The 24,783-nt window shown below is 39.8% G+C and overlaps 2 protein-coding genes across 2 annotated transcripts in view; one reads left to right on the plus strand and one right to left on the minus strand.

The window, feature by feature from the left end:
• Positions 1 to 12,303, minus strand: part of Dbp45A (putative ATP-dependent RNA helicase Dbp45A) — a 56,605-nt gene extending 44,302 nt beyond the window's left edge. The window contains exons 1-3 of the mRNA XM_071667735.1: positions 12,168 to 12,303; positions 9,691 to 9,884; positions 2,395 to 2,573 (exon numbers count right to left, since the gene is read on the minus strand). Coding sequence (XP_071523836.1) covers positions 2,395 to 2,573; positions 9,691 to 9,884; positions 12,168 to 12,261 — 467 coding nt within the window. The 5' untranslated portion in view covers positions 12,262 to 12,303. The remainder of the gene's footprint in view (positions 1 to 2,394; positions 2,574 to 9,690; positions 9,885 to 12,167) is intronic.
• Positions 12,304 to 12,442: 139 nt separating this feature from the next.
• LOC139752243 (uncharacterized) overlaps positions 12,443 to 24,783 on the plus strand; it is a 68,718-nt gene continuing 56,377 nt past the window's right edge. Inside the window, exons 1-2 of the mRNA XM_071668277.1 lie at positions 12,443 to 12,982; positions 22,961 to 23,035. Coding sequence (XP_071524378.1) covers positions 23,001 to 23,035 — 35 coding nt within the window. The 5' untranslated portion in view covers positions 12,443 to 12,982; positions 22,961 to 23,000. The remainder of the gene's footprint in view (positions 12,983 to 22,960; positions 23,036 to 24,783) is intronic.

Below are 24,783 nucleotides of genomic sequence, written 5' to 3' on the forward strand. Positions count from 1 at the left end.
CCAGTGGTCCCACCTGGTGGATGCAATCAGCCTTCATGAGCAATGCAAGAGCCCTACAGACAATAAAGGGACTCCTACAGCAGGAAAAAAAGGTCTGGTGGGAATACATAAACCATGTACTAAGGTGCCTTGAAGGTTAAGCATATTGCTACAGTCCTGTTACATTAAAGCCTACGTAGCTCAGAGATGAGACCCCAATGCCACACCCTGTCAAAAGCCTTAGGTGTCAACGGCAACTACATATGACTCCCCAAAATCTTTCAGGGATGATGACCAGACATTAGTAAGACAAGAAATAATATCATCAGTGGATCTCACCTTACAGAAGCCATACTGGTGATCAGAGAGAAGACTGTGATTTTCAAGGTGTTTAAGGATATGGGAGTTGAGGAGAGATTCAAAGATTTTGGAAGTGGTAGATGTCAAAACAACAGGACAATAGTTAGAGGGGTCAGATCAATCACCCTTCTTAGGGAGGGATGTATCAGTGCATAGGAAAAGTTGTGGTTTTTAAACACAAACAGAACAAATGAGCAAGCACTGGTGCAAGTTCAGAGGCAAGCTCTTTCAGTACACAGGGATGGATGCCATCAAGACCATAAGGTGAAGGTGTGTGCTGAAAAAGGACTGGTGACTGCCAAAACCCGGTTTAAAACGAGGAACATACACGAGTATACATACAAGTAGGAAAGATGGTCACTGGGCATTACTGGATTCCATATTAGTTGACAGGCGTGTAAAGAGACTTCTGGATGTAAATGTGCTGTGAGAGGCAGATGATGGGATGTCTAATCACTATCTAGTGAAGGTGAGGGTGAAGATTTGTAACAGTTTTAGAATGAGGAAACAATATAAGTGAGAAGGGAATGGTGAAAGTATGTAAGCTTGGAAAACAATTGTATGAAGAAATACTAGGAGACTGAATGTAGAATGGCAAAAGTTGAGAGTATATGAAGCAAGGGGAGTGGGTGAGGAATGGGAGGTATTTAGAGAAGCAATGCTAGCAGACACAAGGGATGCACGTGGCATGCAAAAGGCAGGAGGTAGGAAGATTAGAAAGGGTAGTGGGTGGTGGGATGAAAAGGTAAAGTTGCTATTGAAGGAGGAAAGGGCAGTATTTACAAGGAAGCAGTGCAAATGACTGGGAAATGTATAAGAGAAAGTGGCAGGAAGTCAAGAAGAAGTTGCAGGGGTTGAAAAAGAGTAAATGAGAGCTGGGTATAAATGAATCATGGTAAAGTCCCTGATGATTGGCAGAATGCATGTATAGTGCCACTGTATAAAGGCAGGGGGATTAAGGTGAGTGTACAAACTACAGAGGTAAAAGTTTGTTGAGTATACCCTGTAAGATGTATGGGAGGGTAGTAATTGAGAGAGTGAAGGCATGTAAAGAGTATCAGATCTGGGAGGAGCAGAGTGGTTTCAGAAAAAGATGTGTGGATCAAGTGTTTGCTTTATGGAATGTGTGTGAAAAATACTCGAAAGAGATGGATCTGCATGTATCATTTACGGATCTGGAGATAGTATATGATAGGGCTGATAAAAATGCCTTATGGAAGGTTTTAAGAATATAAGGTGTGGCAGGAAAGCTGCTAGAAGCAGTAAAAAGTATGTGTGGGAAGAGAACAAAGTGTGTGATGTCATCATGGTTAACAATTTATAGATAGGGTGGTGAGGTAGGTAAATGAGAGAGTTTTGGAGAGAGGGGTGACTATGTATGCAGTGTAGGGAATAGGTGTGGTTGAGAAAGCTGAAGAGGGTATGCTGAAATGGTTTGGATGTATGAAGAGAATGAGTGAGGAAAGGTTGATGAAGAGGATATGTGTCAGGAGTGAATGGCAAAAAGTTATGCTACAGGCTACACTGTTAAAAGAAATTATTTGAGGTAAAAAACTTATATACTTGGAGATGGGGGAGAAACAATACTTTCCACATGTTCCCTGTGTCTCGTAGATGACAACTAAAAGGGGAGGGAGCGAGTGACTGGAAATCCTCCCCTTTCATTTTCTACTTTTCCAAAAAAAAAGGAACACAGAAGGGGGCCAAGTGAGGATATTTCCTCTCAGGCTCAGTCCTCTGTTCTTAATGCTACCTCACTAATGCAGGAAATGGCAAATATGTGTGAAAAAGAAACTCAATGGTGAAGTTTTGAAATAAAGAGGAAAAAAACAATTCAAAAAGCTGGGATCAGGAATGGGTGCAGAATGAGACAGAAAAGGAAGAAGTCATGAATGCTGTAAGGAAAGCTGGAAGAAGTGAGTATGACAAGCAGAGAAAGTTCAGTTTTAAGAATCCCTGGATTTCTATCATTCCTTCTGGTTCATCATTCAGTTAATATATTTCACACTGCATCATATCTACTTTAAGGAAGTTTCTAATATGTAAAATCTTTACCTCTTGAGGGTAAAGTCTGGTGATGCTTCTAAAATATCTGCCAGACGTCCTGGTGTGGCCACAACCACATGGGGAGACCTACTCAATTCTGCACTCTGTGCTATTCTGTCCAAACCCCCAACAACCACACTCAGCCGCAACGATACTGGAATTCCAAGGCCTCGGAACTGGTCAGCTATCTGTAAGAAGGAATGATCTACTCATCACACCTGTAAGTATACAATATCTTGACATTAACTTGCTAAGGGTGTTTTAATCCACACACAGTACCTATTAAATCAACATCTGATATAATGTAGGGATGTCCGATAAGGATTTAGGCAATTCAAAAGTGTACTTGCTAATAATCAAGATGATGGTTTACTAGAGGTACAGTAATACATCTCTTTTATTGCAACTACCTTAGGTTAGACATAAATCATAAAAGCATTACTGAGTACAAAGCATTAGAAATACACCTCAGGTTAGCTGTACTTGAGCCATGATACTGGGGCTAATAATGTTATAGGAACCCATATGGGTTTTTCATATCCACCTAAATTCTAGTAGGATCTGTACTTCCAAAATCAATTATTTGAAATCCCAAGCTCGTTAAAAAAAAAAGGTGTATACGAAGACATAAAATGTTCAGTGGATGGCCATGAAGCAAACACTGAAGAGTATCAGAAAACTAAAAAAGCCAACCTGGCAGCTGCTAAACCTTTTTCAGTATATTGGGAAGAAATATATATAATGCATATAAGAAAACCGCAAAATTAAAAAATAAAAACTTTAACTTTTGATACGGGCAAAAAACAGGCCTCTAACAGATACTGTACAGTGGATAGATAATGGAACTCAAGCATATAAAATGGCTCTTTAGACATGAAAATGTACAACTTGGAGAATGAAGGAATGAGAAATGATGATCATGAAAGATAAGGAAGAGTGACATTAGATGATAGATAAACAGCCATACTGGCACACAGTTGAGGTAAAAAAAAAAAAAAAAAAAAAAGCACATCTAGAAGTACATATAAAAACATAGAACAATACCTATTGGACTATGAAAAGGTTATCTGCCATAAAATATTCTAATATTAACAACTTCCATTCCAGACATAAAAAATTAAAATGAAGATTATGAAGGTTATCTCCCCACCCTACACTACCTGAAAAGAGTGTTCCTATGACAAGACAGCCAGATTGGCAGGGTAAGCACAAAACACTCATCGTGTCTCACATTACATGATATGTACGACTAGTTTTCTCAGCTGCCACTAGCATTACATATTTATCAATTCTTGGTTCATCTGGACTAATTTCATCCACGTCAAGTTTTGTTTTATATTCCTGTAGTTCTATTCACGCTTCTTATTTCTTCAAGCAGTAGTACATTGAATGATCATTCAAGCTTCCTGGCAAGGCCATCACATATCATTTGGATTTATTTTCCTAATGTACCATGGTATTCTTGAAGATTTAACAAATTTGTATCTTTCATGTTGAGGTTTTCACACTTAATACATTTTTCTTATACCTTCAAGTTGATACTATGCTTGCAGGTTTAACATCTCTTACATACTTTCAAGCTTTTGCCATGCACAGATTATCATATATCTTTTGCTTCTTTCAGCCTTTCATGGTAGTCCATATGTTCAATCCCATACATTATGCCTGTGTGGTGCTTATGAATTCCCTCTTATATGTTCATTTCTAATTGTTTTGTTCAAAACCATACAAAACAGCAGTATTCAATTTTGCTTCTTATACATGCATTAAACATTTCCATCAATCGGTTTCTAGCATGTACAAAAAGTTCTCAGATTCATACCACTCATTACTTGACTACATAGTGCTATCTTCTCAAAAAAATGTTCTCTGAAATCAAAGTTTCTCATTTATGATAACCCCTGATACTTTCACATTTGACCTACTTTCTATCAATTTCCTGTCAAATCTTTACATGGCACTACTAATTAATCTTTTCTTGATCCTTTTTTGCTCAAATCTATCTCCATTAAATTCCAATAGTTTCATGTTTTTCTTCTTTCAAGTTATTTAAGACAGCACAGAAAACTGAGTCCGTAATCTAGGCCATCCCATTTCAGGTGTTTGCTTTGAAGAATGTATGTGAGAAATACTTAGAAAAACAAATGGATTTGTATGTAGCACTTATGGATCTGGGGAAGGCATATGATATGAGTTGACAGAGATGCTCTGTGGAAGGTATTAAGAGTATATGGTGTGGGAGGTAAGTTGCTTGAAGCAGTGAAGTTTTTATCGAGGATGTATGGCATGTCTAAGAGTAGGAAGAGAGGAAAGTGACTGGTTCCCAGTGAATGTCAGTTTGTGGAAGGGGTGTGTGATGTCTCCATGGTTGTTTGTTTATGGATGGGGTTGTTAGGAAGGTGACTGCAAGAGTTTTGGAGAGAGGGACAAGTATACAGTATGTTCTGGATGAGAGGGCTTGGGAAGTGAGTCAGTTGTTTGCTGGTGATACAGCACTGGCGGCTGATTCGGATGAGAAACTGCAGAAACTGGTGACTGAGTCTGGTAAAGTGTGTGAAAGAAGAAAGTTGAGAGTAAATGTGAATAAGAGCAAGGTTATTAGGTTCAGTAGGGTTGAGGGACAAGTTAATTGGGAGGTAAGTTTGAATGGAGAAAAACTGGAGGAAGTGAAGTGTTTTAGATATCTGGGAGTGGATTTAGCAGCGGATGAAACCATGGAAGCAAAAGTGAGTCACAGGGAGGGGAAGGGGGCAAAGGTTTTGGGAGCGTTGAAGAACGTGTAGAAGGGGAAAACGTTATCTCAGAGAGCAAAAATGGGTATGTTTGAAGGAATAGTGGTTCCAACAATGTTATATGGTGGCGTGGCATGGGTTATAGATAGGGTTGTGCGGAGGGTGGATGTGTTGGAAATGAGATTTTGAGGACAATATGTGTGAGATGGTTTGATCGAGTAAGTAATGAAAGGGTAAGAGAGATGTGTGGTAATAAAAAGAGTGTGACTGAGAGAGCAGAAGAGGGTGTATTGAAATGGTTTGGTCACATGGAGAGAATGAGTGAGGAAAGATTGACAAAGAGGATATATGTCAAGAGGAGGAGGGAACGAGGAGAAGTGGGAGACCAAATTCGTGGCGGAAAGATGGAGCGAAAAAGATTTTGAGTGATTGGTGCCTGAACATACAGGAGGGTGAAAGGCATGCAAAGAATAGAGTGAATTGGAATCATGTGGTATACCGGGGTTGACATGCTGTCAATGGATTGAACCAGGGTATGCGAAGTGTCTGGGATAAACCATGGAAAGTTTTGTGGGGCCTGGATGTGGAAAGGGAGCTGTGGTTTCAATGCATTACACATGACGGCAGTCTCCCGCATTAGCGAGGTAGCACAAGGAAACAGACTAAAGAATGGCCCAACCCACCCACATACACATGTATATACATAAGCACCCATACACGCACATATACGTACCTATACACTTCAACGTATGCATACATAGAAATATACATATATACACATGTACATATTCATACTTGCTGCCTTCATCCATTCCCGTCGCCACTCCGCCACACATGAAACAGCACCCCCCCTCCCCTGTGTGCATGCAAGGTAGTGCTAGAAAAAGACAACAAAGACCACATTTGTTTATGCTCAGTGTCTAAATGTCATGGCGCTTATGCCAAGTACCCATTTCATCAACCTTTGCAAGGTCAAGAAAAACAAAATCCATTCTTTTTCATTGGATTCAAGTTTCATAGATGTCACTGTAATGAGCTAATAAATGGGTTTGCCTGCTTTTTCCTAGCACAAATCCATGTTGGCCTTCATACACATGACTTTTCTTAATCAGATGGTTTAATGTCCTTTTATCACTTTCAAAAATTTTCATCACATGTGAAGTCAAGCTGTATTGTTTGGGTATTAGCTTACATCCTCTTCTTTGTATTGGCATTACATGTACCAATTTGTGAATGTTTGCAATTTTGCTCTCAACCAGACTTTACCTAAATGGTAATATCGGTGGTTTTGCTATTGCTGTTTCTGTCTTTTTGAGTAACATGGCTGGGATTCTGTCTGGTTATGGAGTTGAATTTTCTCTGATCATTCACTTATTTACATCAAGACACCTCTATATTTATGAACACAAGTTTATCTTATTCACTAAACAATTCATCTTCAAATTCTCCTTCCATATGAACTGAATAACGATCTACATCATTATCTTGAATCTTTCATAGGAGTCAATTTTTAATATACTTTTCAACTAACTTAGGCAGTCCCATCTCTATTTTCATGTTTTTTGTTTTGTTCATGTATGTAAACAAAGAATTAAGATTCTTTTCCATGTTCTGTATAACTTTATCTCCATCTATTTTTGTTCTCTTCTTTAGGATTTAAATATTTCTACACCTGGATTTTTTACTTTTTTCATCTAATTCACTTGTTCTTGTTTCTTTTATTAGTCTCATTTTCTTTCTTGTTCTTGTTTCTTTTATTAGTCTCATTTTCTTTTTACACACCTTTCTTCTATTCATCCACATTTTTCTGTCTTCAGATATTTTCAATTTTGTACTTTCCTTTGTAATCTGTTCAATGATTATCTCTCACAGGATATTTTTTTGAGTTTGTCACCAGATCACTGTTTGAATCTTCAAATCTCATTCCATTTTGTGCTTATAATGTTTTCAATGATCTTTTTCCAGTCTGATTTGTAGTGATGAATATTCATAATTCAACCTACTGTATTTTACAACTACTGTTGTATCTTGTTTACCATCATGGAATTTTACGGAGCAGAATAAAAATGACTAATGATTACCATCTACACTAATTATGCTAATCTATTTCGTGTTAATGAATTTCTGGAAAAGGACTGCCTTCTTGATCTGCAAATTAAGTAAATCAAGTTATTGCATGTACTGGCATGTACTGTATGTTTGTTTGTTTTCATTTAGTAAAAACCTAAAAAACAAAACATTTATCTGACCAGTTTCTGAAGGAATTAAATTTTTGAATTAACAGAATCTGACTTTACGTTCTTAAGTTCAAGAATGCTAGATGGAAAAAACTGCTTTTGATTCTCTCCTTAAGTTACAATACATTTTTTTCTATCTGTATTGCTTTGAATTTCAAGTCTTTTTTCTTTCTTTCAAACTATTCGCCATTTCCCGCAGTAGCGAGGTAGCGTTAAGAACAGAGGACTGGGCCTTTGAGGGAATACCCTCACCTGGTCCAATTCTCTGTTCCTTCTTTTGGAAAATTAAAAAAAAAAAAACGAGAGGGGAGGATTTCCAGCCCCCCGCTCCCTCCCCTTTTAGTCGCCTTCTACGACACGCAGGGAATACATGGGAAGTATTCTTTCTCCCCTATCCCCAGGGATAAAATTTCAAGTGTCTTCATGATTTACATCATCAAATCAACTGAAAATTATGAGAGCTTGGATCAAATGCCTATATTCAGTTAATGATTCAAAAGAGAAAAGATTTATTCTTCTTAATCTCTCTTGACACATTACTGAAATTAGTTTCATAACCCATCTTTGTACTTCAAATTTTTTGTTATCCTTTAGGTAGTTCACGGACCAAACACTAAGAACGATACAGAGTACTATTAAAGATACTGGAGACTACAAATGATGCAAATAAAAGAATAACTTAGAAGTATGTGCATCAGAGGGTAACATTAAAGATTACAATATACATCTAATGTGGGTGAGGGAGACAAAGGTTAAGGAGAAAAAACGAACAAACTTGAGAGTAAATATGCATGGGAGGGAGACTATGAAAAAAGGTGTTGCAGGAAGCAAGCTTGACTTTCATCTGGTTCTATGAGTTCTTGATAGTTGTTAAGGTCTGAGTAGCTCCCAGGCCACTCCAGCAGTTGAACATTTTTCTATAATAACCAATTTATCACCTCTCTAACCTTCTGGCAAGAGGTACTATCCTGCATAAAGTGATCATACCTGTAAACATCATAAAAAGGAAGCAGATGGACCTCTAGCACCTAACCGTACTGCTCTCCATTCAATGTAAAGTTTTCAGTGATAAGAAATCAACATCCCCTATCCACAGCACCACTAAAGCAACCCCCAGTTCATCACACTATCTGGGCATTTCACTGTCTTCACTGTGAAACGAGTCATACCATTTTGCACCCTCCGATCTCACCCTTCCTGACCTCAAGTGTACACTTAAAGAAATTTTCAATTTAAAACATCAACTTACTCCACTATTGCTCACTCCAGTCCTTGTATTTCTTTGCAAATGTGAGGCATTTGCATTTCATTTCCCTTGTAAGCAGGGGTTTAGCATCTGGTATGCAGAGGGAATGTGGAGGTCCTTTTTCAGATGATAAACGATTCTTTGAAAGACATTTCCTAAAAGTTCTGGATGTCTAATCTTGAAATCAGCAACTGAAATGAAGGGTCGCTTGAATACTTTTAATCTTAGGAAGTAATCAGAAGATCTAAAAGTCTTCCTTGGATGACCAGGGATAGGTTTTGGTGGGATGACATCGCCTGGGAGGCCATAAGTGCTGGCAAGCAACCACCTGATTATGCATTCTGAGCACCCAGTGCACCAAAAAATTTCACATGTACTCACAGTTTCTTGCTTCCTGGCAAAAATACAAGCTTTGTCCTCCTTAGAAAGGTTAGAGCCAACCATCTTGAAGAGCAGATGGAAGAAATACAGCACCCAGAAGGGAATTTCTCAAAATGAAGTTGCAGCTAAGAGGAGTTGAGAAAGAAATTCCTTTCAAGATAATCTGAGGAACAATGTGGCAGGCTGCTGGAGCTCACACTGTCAGAAACACTAGTCTCCATGACCAACCATGGGATGATTTCACCCTCAGAGCATCTTATGCTTGAATCTACCATAAACCTCAGCCATGTGTTGCCTTTGAAAATATACGGAGCAGACAAGGTTTTTTGCTGACATTATATTATCCATACGTGTATGGGGAGATGGGGGTTAGCCTTCAGTGGGTTAATGGTGTTCACAAATTTCTTTGCCCTAGCTATCTCACTCCACCCAACACTATGAACAAGTACTTCACTGTAAGACAAACAGCAGATAAGTTTCAAATGACTGTGGTATGTCACTAACAGCTGGCTAATTTTTGTCTTACAGGATCATTATTTGACATTAAGTAATGTAACTTCCATCCTAAAGCATGCCAGCTCTGTTGGAACCTAGATCCTACAATATGATCATACTCATATTGGAGTTCATGGGATGAACAGTCCTCAGAATATGGAGCAAACTGACAAACTGAAATACATCTACTTAATTCAGTTGGAAAAACACTCACCTGAAAAGCAAGTTCCCTTGTAGGTGTCAGGACAAGAGCAAAAATGCCATATGGATCAAGTGAAAGTTGTTGCAAGACAGGAATGACAAATGCTAGTGTTTTGCCAGAGCCAGTCTTTGCAGCTCCAATAACATCTCGACCTTCAAGTGCTGGCTGAATGCAATGATACTGAATGGGTGTTGGCTGCTGGATTTCTGGCAATAAAGAGGGTAAAAGATGCTACATACTCTTATCTAAAGAGGGTAAAAGATGCTACATACTCTTATCTATCTATACAGCTATCACTGACACCCATTTCCTCCAGGAACTCTCATCAACAGGGGGACCATGGCAAAAAAAAAGTCTCCATATATGCTTGTCTTTACATGCCTCACTCACATACACCATTCCATGTGTTGTTGCACCACCCAATGTTGTCCACCCTGGTACACCAAATCATTCCAATTCCCTCTATTCCTTGCATGCCTTTCATCCTCCTGTGTTCAGGTCCTGATCGCTCAAAATCTTTTTCACTCCATCCTTCCACCTTCAATTTGGTCTCCCACTTCTCGTTCCCTCAACCTCTGCCACATATATCCTCTTTGTTAATCTCTCCTCACTCATTCTCTCCATGTGACCAAACCATATCAACGCACCCTCTTGTGCTCTCTCAACCACACTCTTTTTATTTCCACACATCTCTCTTTCTCTTTCATTACTTACTTGATCAAACCACCTCACACCACATATTGTCTTCAAACATTTCATTTCCAACATATCCACCCTCCTAACACTATTGAAAATGTGCAGAGAAGAGCAACCATATACCTTGCCTTTGTAAACTCACATATGAAGAAAGACTGAAAGCTGCGAGATCACCTATACCATCATAACAAAGCCTAGGAGGATATATGATTGACGTATCAAATTCTAAGAGTAAAACACTTTGATAAACAAGAGCAGATTTCTAATAAACGACAAATGATACAGAAAGGCATGAAGAGAACTTAAAAATTCAATATCCATTATCATAAAACAAACTTAACGATAAAACAAGTGATACTACTATTTATCTCCCAGTGCAGTTGACACCAAAACAGTAAATTCTTTTGAGAAGTGGCTGGACAAGTTTTGTTGCGAACAAGATGTTAAGAGAATAGAATAGAGATGACCCTTTATTCAGTTTGATATGTTAGTGTTTCTTTTATGGAATCTTTGTTATTACTGTAAGGAATGATATAAGAATGTAGGATTTTGCATTATCACCCTTTAAAACTATCTTTAGATAGTAATTACCTCATAAGTGGGAGGGCCATGAGGGATAAGGAAAATGAAGAATCAAACAATACAAAATTATAAAATCAAATAATATGCAGTTCTTTCATTCAAAGACAGCATTGGTAAAGTTCTTAATATTACAAATTCTTATGAAAAAGTAGTGATCCACTTATCTCTGCAATGCTTTTTCATTTGGTTGGTAATGTAGACAGTGAGTTCTGATGTCAAAAGAGTTGTGAGAATGACACTGTAGGAAAGATCTCACAAGCATTTAATTCAAGCCCTACAATTATTCAGACATCTGAAGTCACCTAACTTACCTGGAAACCTCACATGTTCGAACACTAGAAAGCATGGCACCATTTAATGGCATGCATAAATACTAAAGGATAAATGGTACTTCTACACACTATTGTCATCATTCACTTTGTATATTAACATAAAAACCATGTAAAGTTCTATAAAATCCATACAAGACATTCACTTTCTAATGTTCTCTTGCAACACACAAGGGCATTAAAAAAATTATGTTGATACAACACAGACATTTCTTGTTTGTTTACTATTTGCAAAATTTCAACTAAAGTGTCGAAAATACATTACTTGAATTGTTGGATGCTGATTTTCAGTTTTTTCCCACCTACTTCAAAGCCCTGCCCACTCTACCATAGCTTAAACTTAACAACGTTGGAAGTGGTGGATCATCTGACATCGTACATCCTTAATCATCTTACCAGTAATGTTGTACAAATCCCGGGGCAGATATATGGATTTTTTCCCCTGCAAGTTGGCATCTGACAACTAGTAAATCACCATTAAGGCATTTTTTATTATCAGTGTCTTAACCAGACTGAGCCTGACCCCTAACACAAGGTGTTTGGAAGCAAAGTTGGTGCCACATGTGGACAACACTTCTTACCAGTCTCAACTATGACATTATGGCGACAACATCAATAAATTACTTCAACACTATTCCTAACCTAACCTACAATTTGTCAAGAAACTTGATGGTATTCTTCATGAAGCGAATGATATTTAGAATGAAATTTTCTCCCCAATGTAAATGTTACCAAAGCTACAAATGCATTTAGGGTTAAACTTAATAAGCAACAGTTTGATGAGCAAATACGTAACTAGTCTTACACAATCTCTCATTCCATGTATCGTTCATATAACTAAACCAAGACCTGCCTGTATCTACTACAATAAGAGTGACTTACTAAGTTGGTTCAGTTGATTCACCACCCACGGGTGAAGCCCTGGGATATCCAAATAGGTTTTCCCACGAGTCTCTTCGCTGACCACATCCGCCATGTTTATAGTTTGTAAACATCCCAGCGTTCATTGGACATAAAATTTAAATTTCATTTACATATTTCGTTGTCAAGAATATCATCTTTTAATTGAATTTAACAGTAAACTTAAAAGGCATTGTCAGATCAATTTATGAATAGTTTCATTATGGTCTATCTTAGGAATAGTTTCAATATGGTCTATCTTGTAACATATTTCCTTCGTCACTCTCTACTATCATTCACCCAATTCTTTGCCTTCGAAAAATGCTCTCATAACTTGTGTTATTTTTAAGGATAATAATTCATGGAAAACTGGAACGCCAAAACGAATGCTCTTAACCTGATGATGTGCGATGGCGCCTATTTCGAACGTGCGCCTGCGTAGTGGGCAACGGGCAACTGAGTGCCATAACGGGAAATAGACCTACACTTTATTTACCTGACATTATAGTATTTTCAATTATTTAGCATTTGATATTCAATCGCAATTAAAAACTAACATAAAACAGTGTGAATATGTATCATATTCACATCGAAATCCTTGAGTGAATTGTGGCTGGCAGCAACACTAGCTGGCACCATAGACAAATTCCCCTCATGCAGGGCCTGCTGGCTGGGTGGTCAGTTAACCATGTGGCGTGAAGGGGTTTGTTAACCATTATATTGATGTGTCACTCGTTCATCTCTCCGTACATTGTTACTGGCCATGTTTGGTAGTGCGTCATCTGTGTAACATCATGGTAAGTTCCCGGGTGGTGTGCTACTTTACACACTTTGGGCGAGCTTTGATGCCTGAAATATTGTTTTATATATCACAATCCTTCTGACTTGTGAATTATCTATATACTTAAGAGAGATAGACGGTAAGATATGTAACTGATCAAGTTTGATACAAACATTATTGTTATTATTGGCTTCGTTCTACTCATGTCAATGCAAGTCAAACAGTCCGGATATTAACGTTACGAATGGCAGTGCTCACAACATTTGTTTCTATTTCCTTGTAATATATGAAATATGATAGTTATTATATTGTTGATTAAAATACCACAAACATTTATAAGATGAAGGAGAAGGTAATTGTGAAAGAGTAATGATATAAAGCGTGTGAGTGTCCCGCACAAGACAGTGTTGCCACACGTCACGTTGTCTGCCTCCATCAACACCATCTCATCATCAAAGCATGAAGAAATATTCCTAAGTAAATACACTTCAGCCAAATCATATAACAAAAAGAAAATATATATTTCGTATGTTTTTGCTTTCATGATACTGGTTTCCGAATGTAGTACACTCCGTATGCTACATCGCAGTCAATCCATTGTAAGCAAAGTTTATTAGGTTTTGTGATACGTTCATAAAACAAAACCACTGTGCTATAAGAGCACACAACTCATGAAAACAAATGCTCTTTACTTTTTTAAAAATAGGTTTCGCTTGTGTGAAATTAATTTCTCCTGCATATGTATGTTGTCTCATAGTTTCAATGTCAAAGTTCACAAGAGAAGAACTCTCCTGTGATCCAGGTCGATATGATGCGGTCATTATAATACCGTGCCAGTGTTCGTGGAGTATAATGTCCTGCGGAAAACTCACAAGGTTCATTACTGCATGACATGAACAAATAATGGTCAATACCTGACATTATACTAAATATAATATCATGTCTGCTCTCACTAGTCAATACATTATACACCAGATACAGGCAGGAGTCAATACATTATACACTAGATACAGGCAGGAGTCAATACATTATACAATATATACAAGATACAGATAGCAGTAGTCCACCATGTATTGACACATGAGATGTTCAGCAACAACCTCAGATGTTGTATCACTTCACATTATATATATCATTATCCAGCAACAATGATGTTATATGTTGTATCACTTCACATTATATATATCATTATCCAGCAACAATGGTGTTATATGCTATATTTACTTTCTATACTTCCTGTAGTTTCCGGGTTATAATAAATACATAATAATACACAAGCTGTATTATTCCTGAGCAGGGTAACCAAAGCTTTGAAAAACTGTAATAAAGATGTCTTAAAAATGGTAAATTACTTCCTTCAACCAGTAAACTCCAAGTAGCGTCAGTACTGGTATGATCCCAGTAGCGCCAGTACTGGTATGATCCCAGTAGCGTCAGTACTGGTATGATCCCAGTAGCGTCAGTACTGGTATGATCCCAGTAGCGTCAGTACTGGTATGATCCCAGTAGCGTCAATGATCCCAGTAGCGTCAGTACTGGTATGATCCCAGTAGCGTCAATGATCCCAGTAGCGTCAGTACTGGTATGATCCCAGTAGCGTCAATGATCCCAGTAGCGTCAGTACTGGTATGATCCCAGTAGCGTCAGTACTGGTATGATCCCAGTAGCGTCAGTACTGGTATGATCCCAGTAGCGTCAGTACTGGTATGATCCCAGTAGCGTCAGTACTGGTATGATCCCAGTAGCGTCAGTACTGGTATGATCCCAGTAGCGTCAGTACTGGTATGATCCCAGTAGCGTCAGTACTGGTATGATCCCAGTAGCGTCAGTACTGGTATGATCCCAGTAGCGTCAGTACTGGTATGATCCCAGTAGCGTCAATGATCCCAGTAGCGTCAGTACTGGTATGATCCCAGTAGCGTCAATGATCCCAGTAGCGTCAGTACTGGTATGATCCCAGTAGCGTCAATGATCCCAGTAGCGTCAGTACTGGTATGATCCCAGTAGCGTCAATGATCCCAGTAGCGTCAGTACTGGTATGATCCCAGTAGCGTCAGTACTGGTATGATCCCAGTAGCGTCAGTACTGGTATGATCCCAGTAGCGTCAGTACTGGTATGATCCCAGTAGCGTCAGTACTGGTATGATCCCAGTAGCGTCAATGATCCCAGTAGCGTCAGTACTGGTATGATCCCAGTAGCGTCAGTACTGGTATGATCCCAGTAGCGTCAGTACTGGTATGATCCCAGTAGCGTCAGTACTGGTATGATCCCAGTAGCGTCAATGATCCCAGTAGCGTCAGTACTGGTATGATCCCAGTAGCGTCAGTACTGGTATGATCCCAGTAGCGTCAGTACTGGTATGATCCCAGTAGCGTCAGTACTGGTATGATCCCAGTAGCGTCAGTACTGGTATGATCCCAGTAGCGTCAGTACTGGTATGATCCCAGTAGCGTCAGTACTGGTATGATCCCAGTAGCGTCAATGATCCCAGTAGCGTCAGTACTGGTATGATCCCAGTAGCGTCAATGATCCCAGTAGCGTCAGTACTGGTATGATCCCAGTAGCGTCAGTACTGGTATGATCCAAGTAGCGTCAGTACTGGTATGATCCCAGTAGCGTCAATGATCCCAGTAGCGTCAGTACTGGTATGATCCCAGTAGCGTCAGTACTGGTATGATCCCAGTAGCGTCAGTACTGGTATGATCCCAGTAGCGTCAGTACTGGTATGATCCCAGTAGCGTCAGTACTGGTATGATCCCAGTAGCGTCAGTACTGGTATGATCCCAGTAGCGTCAGTACTGGTATGATCCCAGTAGCGTCAGTACTGGTATGATCCCATTAGCGTCAGTACTGGTATGATCCCAGTAGCGTCAGTACTGGTATGATCCCAGTAGCGTCAGTACTGGTATGATCCCAGTAGCGTCAGTACTGGTATGATCCCAGTAGCGTCAGTACTGGTATGATCCCAGTAGCGTCAGTACTGGTATGATCCCAGTAGCGTCAATGATCCCAGTAGCGTCAGTACTGGTATGATCCCAGTAGCGTCAATGATCCCAGTAGCGTCAGTACTGGTATGATCCCAGTAGCGTCAGTACTGGTATGATCCCAGTAGCGTCAGTACTGGTATGATCCCAGTAGCGTCAATGATCCCAGTAGCGTCAGTACTGGTATGATCCCAGTAGCGTCAATGATCCCAGTAGCGTCAGTACTGGTATGATCCCAGTAGCGTCAGTACTGGTATGATCCCAGTAGCGTCAGTACTGGTATGATCCAAGTAGCGTCAGTACTGGTATGATCCCAGTAGCGTCAATGATCCCAGTAGCGTCAGTACTGGTATGATCCCAGTAGCGTCAATGATCCCAGTAGCGTCAGTACTGGTATGATCCCAGTAGCGTCAGTACTGGTATGATCCCAGTAGCGTCAGTACTGGTATGATCCAAGTAGCGTCAGTACTGGTATGATCCCAGTAGCGTCAATGATCCCAGTAGCGTCAGTACTGGTATGATCCCAGTAGCGTCAGTACTGGTATGATCCCAGTAGCGTCAGTACTGGTATGATCCCAGTAGCGTCAGTACTGGTATGATCCCAGTAGCGTCAGTACTGGTATGATCCCAGTAGCGTCAGTACTGGTATGATCCCAGTAGCGTCAATGATCCCAGTAGCGTCAGTACTGGTATGATCCCAGTAGCGTCAGTACTGGTATGATCCAAGTAGCGTCAGTACTGGTATGATCCCAGTAGCGTCAATGATCCCAGTAGCGTCAGTACTGGTATGATCCCAGTAGCGTCAGTACTGGTATGATCCCAGTAGCGTCAGTACTGGTATGATCCCAGTAGCGTCAGTACTGGTATGATCCCAGTAGCGTCAGTACTGGTATGATCCCAGTAGCGTCAATGATCCCAGTAGCGTCAGTACTGGTATGATCCCAGTAGCGTCAGTACTGGTATGATCCCAGTAGCGTCAGTACTGGTATGATCCAAGTAGCGTCAGTACTGGTATGATCCCAGTAGCGTCAATGATCCCAGTAGCGTCAGTACTGGTATGATCCCAGTAGCGTCAATGATCCCAGTAGCGTCAGTACTGGTATGATCCCAGTAGCGTCAGTACTGGTATGATCCCAGTAGCGTCAATGATCCCAGTAGCGTCAGTACTGGTATGATCCCAGTAGCGTCAATGATCCCAGTAGCGTCAGTACTGGTATGATCCCAGTAGCGTCAATGATCCCAGTAGCGTCAGTACTGGTATGATCCCAGTAGCGTCAGTACTGGTATGATCCCAGTAGCGTCAGTACTGGTATGATCCCAGTAGCGTCAATGATCCCAGTAGCGTCAGTACTGGTATGATCCCAGTAGCGTCAGTACTGGTATGATCCCAGTAGCGTCAATGATCCAAGTAGCGTCAGTACTGGTATGATCCCAGTAGCGTCAGTACTGGTATGATCCCAGTAGCGTCAATGATCCCAGTAGCGTCAGTACTGGTATGATCCCAGTAGCGTCAATGATCCCAGTAGCGTCAGTACTGGTATGATCCCAGTAGCGTCAATGATCCCAGTAGCGTCAGTACTGGTATGATCCCAGTAGCGTCAATGATCCCAGTAGCGTCAGTACTGGTATGATCCCAGTAGCGTCAGTACTGGTATGATCCCAGTAGCGTCAGTACTGGTATGATCCCAGTAGCGTCAGTACTGGTATGATCCCAGTAGCGTCAGTACTGGTATGATCCCAGTAGCGTCAGTACTGGTATGATCCAAGTAGCGTCAGTACTGGTATGATCCCAGTAGCGTCAATGATCCCAGTAGCGTCAGTACTGGTATGATCCCAGTAGCGTCAGTACTGGTATGATCCCAGTAGCGTCAGTACTGGTATGATCCCAGTAGCGTCAGTACTGGTATGATCCCAGTAGCGTCAGTACTGGTATGATCCCAGTAGCGTCAGTACTGGTATGATCCCAGTAGCGTCAATGATCCCAGTAGCGTCAGTACTGGTATGATCCCAGTAGCGTCAGTACTGGTATGATCCCAGTAGCGTCAGTACTGGTATGATCCAAGTAGCGTCAGTACTGGTATGATCCCAGTAGCGTCAATGATCCCAGTAGCGTCAGTACTGGTATGATCCCAGTAGCGTCAATGATCCCAGTAGCGTCAGTACTGGTATGATCCCAGTAGCGTCAGTACTGGTATGATCCCAGTAGCGTCAGTACTGGTATGATCCAAGTAGCGTCAGTACTGGTATGATCCCAGTAGCGTCAATGATCCCAGTAGCGTCAGTACTGGTATGATCCCAGTAGCGTCAGTACTGGTATGATCCCAGTAGCGTCAGTACTGGTATGATCCCAGTAGCGTCAGTACTGGTATGATCCCAGTAGCGTCAATGATCCCAGTAGCGTCAGTACTGGTATGATCCCAGTAGCGTCAATGATCCCAGTAGCGTCAGTACTGGTATGATCCCAGTAGCGTCAGTACTGGTATGATCCCAGTAGCGTCAGTACTGGTATGATCCCAGTAGCGTCAATGATCCCAGTAGCGTCAGTACTGGTATGATGGTATTGTTAATAGTTCGTCAGTGTAAACTGTGATCGACCAACAGATTCTGTATAGGTTCTTCTGGAGTCATGCGTGTGTGTGTGTGTGTGTGTGTGTGTGTGTGTGTGTGTGTGTACTAACCCCAGCCAGGTTCTTCACGCAGATGTTTATCTTGTGGTGCAGCTGTTGTCCTGCACGCCCCAACCTCACGCCATAACGTGTCAGTCTCCGGTCCACACCTACATACACTGCCAGTATCACACTCATCATCTCACACATGGTCATACTGCCAGTGCAAACACCCTCCTCACTTCTTCACGTATATATATATATATATATATATATATATATATATATATATATATATATATATATATATATATATATATATATATATATATGTGTGTGTGTGTGTGTGTGTGTGTGTGTGTGTATAATCGCTGTTTCCTGCGTTAGAGAACCAGGCACACACGAAGGTTACGTCCATTCACATTTATTCTCTAACTGTTGCGTAATGCACCAAAACCATAGCTCCCTATACACCACCAAGCTCCACAGGCCTCTCCATGGTGTACTAGAACGCCTCACATGCCCTGGTTCAGTCCATTGACACCACGTCGTCCTAAGTATACCACATCATTCCAATTCCCTGTATCTCGTGCAAGCCTTTCACCCTCCTGCATGTTTAGGCCTCGATCGTTAGAAACCTTTTTTACTCCATCCTTCCACCTCCAAGTTCGTCTCTCGCTTCTCCTCGTTCCCTCCACTTCTGACACATACATCCTCTTTGTCAATCGTTCCTCACTCATTCTCTCCGTATGACCAAACCATTTTAGCACACCCTCTTCAGCTCTCTCAACCACACTCTTTTTATTACCACACATATACCTTCACCCTTGTCATTACTTACTCGATCAAGCCACCTTACGCCATATATTGTGTTCAAACGTTTCATTTCCAACACATCCACCCTCCTCCATACAACACATGCCTTACACTCGCAAAAATATCCTTTGGCTGCCATTCCGTCAAACATACACATTTTTTCCCTCCCATATAACGTTTTCTCTTTCCACATATTCAGCGCTCCCAGAACCTTCACCCCCTCACCCACACTATGACCCCCTTTAGCTTACATGGTTCCATTTGCTGCCATGTCCACTCTCAGGTATCTAAAAAAAAAAAAAATTCACTTCCAGGTTTTCTCCATCCAGATGCACACCAACTAACATGCCCCTCTGCAGAATCTAATATATATATATATATATATATATATATATATATATATATATATATATATATATATATATATATATATATATATATATATATATATTATCCCTGGGGATAGGAGAGAAAGAATACTTCCAACGTATTCCCTGCGTGTCGTAGAAGGCGACTAAAAGGGAAGGGAGCGGGGGGCTGGAAATCCTCCCCTCTCATTTTTTTTTTTTCCAAAAGAAGGAACAGAGAAGGGGGCCAGGTGAGGATATTCCCTCAAAGGCCCAATCCTCTGTTCTTAACGCTACCCCGCTGATGCGGGAAATGGCGAATAATATGAAAGAAAAGAAAATATATATATATATATATATATATATATATATATATATATATATATATATATATATATATATATATATATATATATTGATATATTGATATTGGTTCTAGTGTTGGTTAGAGCTGAGGTACAGTATACAACACAATTCCATACATGATCATACTTTTCAGGGGAGTTAAAAAATCGTATCTTTGGAAACGTTACTCTACTATGTCAGTTCTACTGTTAATTATATAACTGAATAATTGTGTACGTTTTGGTACATTGTTCAGCATAAAGCAGCAACTGTACATTGTCTTCACATCCCCGGATGTCTCACATTTCGCTTGTTAATGTTTAACAAAATTTCAGCTCACAATTGTAAATACATCATTTAACTACCAAATGTATTGATACCATTTAGTTTTTGAAGATAACTTTTATACTTTAACGATATATATAAAATTTAGTAGCTATAACGCACATAGTCCAAGAGACAGTACATGAGCGCAGCCTACATCATCATTATCATTTTAACTCCATTACACTTTATTGTTGCCGTCCAGATTAGCAGGATAATATAACACAGCTCTTGTTCCTCCTGGGAAAACAATGGGGGGGGGGGGGCGGTGCTTCAATATGGCACGTAATTTATGGTGGACATATGTTTGGTCCGGGACGGGTCACGCCAGCTGACTGACTCATTACGGCTCAAGCCAATACATAATAAGCTGCAGGAACGATCTGGGTGGTAGATAAGATCAGTCATTACTGATGACCAACAAAGAACAAATTCTATCAAGACCAGTCAATCACATGACCTTCACAACTGGCAGGCTATTTTTATTATAAACAAGTTCTGTAAATACTGTCAACACCAACCTTTCCTTTAATATCTTAATAAACGTTTATTTTGAAAGCATATCATCTTTTTTATCTATTAATTACATTTTCTTTTAATCAAACTCGTCATTTAACAACGTGAAGTTTTCTTCCAGCTACATTGTCTTCCATATTATAATTAATATTTCCTTGATAATGTTCTCGTTTATATCAACACCGCTCTCTCTCTCCCTCCCTGCACGAATACGATAATGTGAACATCATAACATCCACCTGAACATGCCAAGAATACAATAATGTGAACATCACAACATCCACCTGAACATGCCAAGAATACGATAATGTGAACATCACAACATCCACCTGAACATGCCAAGAATAAGATAATGTGAACATCACAACATCCACCTGAACATGCCAAGAATACGATAATGTGAACATCACAACATCCACCTGAACATGCCAAGAATACGATAATGTGAACATCACAACATCCACCTGAACATGCCAAGAATACGATAATGTGAACATCACAACATCCACCTGAACATGCCAAGAATAAGATAATGTGAACATCACAACATCCACCTGAACATGCCAAGAATACGATAATGTGAACATCATAACATCCACCTGAACATGCCAAGAATAAGATAATGTGAACATCACAACATCCACCTGAACATGCCAAGAATACGATAATGTGAACATCACAACATCCACCTGAACATGCCAAGAATACGATAATGTGAACATCATAACATCCACCTGAACATGCCAAGAATAAGATAATGTGAACATCACAACATCCACCTGAACATGCCAAGAATACGATAATGTGAACATCACAACATCCACCTGAACATGCCAAGAAACACAACTAAAACATTACACAATGGTAACGTTTTAATTACTTTGGTAATATGTCTAACTGTGTTGTTCTTACATCCGCATTAAATGTAATTATAATTAAAACGTTAATGTTCACACCAGGTTCAACAAAGCTAACCTAACCTATTGATCTACTTTACAAATATTACAACTCGAGCAAAGTTAACATAATGATTAACTATAGTATCGTTACTCGTCATTAAAGCAGTAAGTTAACCTGAAGAAAACTTCAGCTTATGATGATGATGAATATTGACCAGTAACGTTAATATTGACCTACACAACTGAGTCACTACTATTATATCACTACCTCACTGACCAACAGACTTCTGACTCAAAAATTATCCATCCATTAATGAAAAAATAATGATTCTTTCTTACAACAACAACAACAACAATAACATAAATATAGTAATATTACTTTAAACATTGGCTGAAGATCTTCATGTTATAGTTATAGTACATAATAACTAAACAACAGCCTAGCTTCTAACTCATATAAACTGAAGCAATAATATCCTTATTTCAGTAACCTAACACTAACATTGTTGTAGTTATATTATCTAATACTGACACAAACCTTCTACAACACTTGTTATACTATAAGAATACCGCTGACCCACACACTCCCTCAACAACAACCTAACTCTCCTGTTCGATTCCCGTCCACATTACTTCACCCAAACAATACCATTAGATAACCGTTGACACAGCCTTAACAACAGTCAAGCAATACCATTAGATAACCGTTGACATTGCCTTAACAACGGTCAAGCAATACCATTAGATAACCGTTGACATTGCCTTAACAACGGTCAAGCAATACCATTAGATAACCGTTGACATTGCCTTAACAACGGTCAAGCAATTCCATTAGATAACCGTTGACATTGCCTTAACAACAGTCAAGCAATACCATTAGATAACCGTTGACATTGCCTTAACAACAGTCAAGCAATACCATTAGATAACCGTTGACATTGCCTTAACAACGGTCAAGCAATACCATTAGATAACCGTTGACATTGCCTTAACAACGGTCAAGCAATTCCATTAGATAACCGTTGACATTGCCTTAACAACAGTCAAGCAATACCATTAGATAACCGTTGACATTGCCTTAACAACAGTCAAGCAATACCATTAGATAACCGTTGACATTGCCTTAACAACAGTGTAACAACCGTTGATATTGCAGGTTGGTGAGAGGCGTTTGATGACGTCACGGGAGCCGCGTCATGACGACTGCTGGAAACTTCCATCCCGAGATTAAGTATGTTGACAACATGTTGTATTGGTTAACATAGTATGTCAACATGACAACATGATGTATTGGTTAACATAGTATGTCAACATGACAACATGATGTATTGGTTAACATAGTATGTCAACATGACAACATGATGTATTGGTTAACATAGTATGTCAACATGACAAGATGATGTATTGGTTAACATAGTATGTCAACATGACAAGATGATGTATTGGTTAACATAGTATGTCAACATGACAAGATGATGTATTGGTTAACATAGTATGTCAACATGACAAGATGATGTATTGGTTAACATAGTATGTCAACACAGGGATGACTTGGATTACTTTGTTGTCTGGGATTGTGTTCACATACTGGTATCCTGGCTCTTGACACATGACCATGTTAGCGAACATGATTGGGGTCAGAGGTCGGAAGGTTACACAGTCTGTGTTGACTGTCAGCTGGCAGGAGTTGTATTGACGGTCAGCTGGCAGGGGTTGTATTGACGGTCAGCTGGCAGGAGTTGTATTGACGATCAGCTGGCAGGGGTTGTATTGACGGTCAGCTGGCAGGGGTTGTATTGACGGTCAGCTGGCAGGGGTTGTATTGACGGTCAGCTGGCAGGGGTTGTATTGACGGTCAGCTGGCAGGGGTTGTATTGACGGTCAGCTGGCAGGGGTTGTATTGACGGTCAGCTGGCAGGGGTTGTATTGACGGTCAGCTGGCAGGGGTTGTATTGACGGTAAGATTGAAGGGGTTATATTGGATAGTTAGTTATTACATAAGTATGTTAGCGGTAGGAAGTGTGCTGATAGTAGATTGTCAGCAGATATTAAGTATATCAAGAGAGATCAATATTTTGGCATATATCAGGTATACTGACATGTTTCCTTACCTTATAATATCAGGTATATTGACATGTTTCCCTGTAAAATCAGGTATGCTGACAGATGTTTCCTACCTTATAATATCAGGTATACTGACAGATGTTTCCTTACCTTATAATATAAATAACTGAAGGTGAGGTCAGGTGTTAGGAAGGATTAGTACACTGGAAACGATTACAAAGATTGACAGGTAACGCTATATTGGCAAACGATATTTGGCATCCTGAAATCCGTAAAAGTAGGTTTCAGTTGTAAGTTACATTATCATGCAATGTTTCAGTTGTAGGTTACATTATTGTACAATGTTTCAGTTGTAGGTTACATTATCGTGCAATGTTTCAGTTGTAGGTTACATTATCATGCAATGTTTCAGTTGTAGGTTACATTATCGTGCAATGTTTCAGTTGTCGGTTACATTATCGTGCAATGTTCCAGTTGTAGGTTACATTATCATGCAATGTTTCAGTTGTAGGTTACATTATCGTGCAATGTTTCAATTGTAGGTTACATTATCATGCAATGTTTCAGTTGTAGGTTACATTATCGTGCAATGTTTCAGTTGTAGGTTACATTATCGTGCAATGTTTCAGTTGTAGGTTACATTATCGTGCAATGTTTCAGTTGTAGGTTACATTATCGTGCAATGTTTCAGTTGTAGGTTACATTATCGTGCAATGTTTCAGTTGTAGGTTACATTATCGTGCAATGTTTCAGTTGTATGTTACATTATCGTGCAATGTTTCAGTTGTAGGTTACATTATCATGCAATGTTTCAGTTGTAGGTTACATTATCATGCAATGTTTCAGTTGTAGGTTACATTATCGTGCAATGTTTCGGTTGTAGGTTACATTATCGTGCAATGTTTCAGTTGTAGG

The sequence above is a fragment of the Panulirus ornatus genome, chromosome 12 (assembly GCF_036320965.1).
Source record: "Panulirus ornatus isolate Po-2019 chromosome 12, ASM3632096v1, whole genome shotgun sequence".
NCBI lineage: Eukaryota > Metazoa > Arthropoda > Malacostraca > Decapoda > Palinuridae > Panulirus > Panulirus ornatus.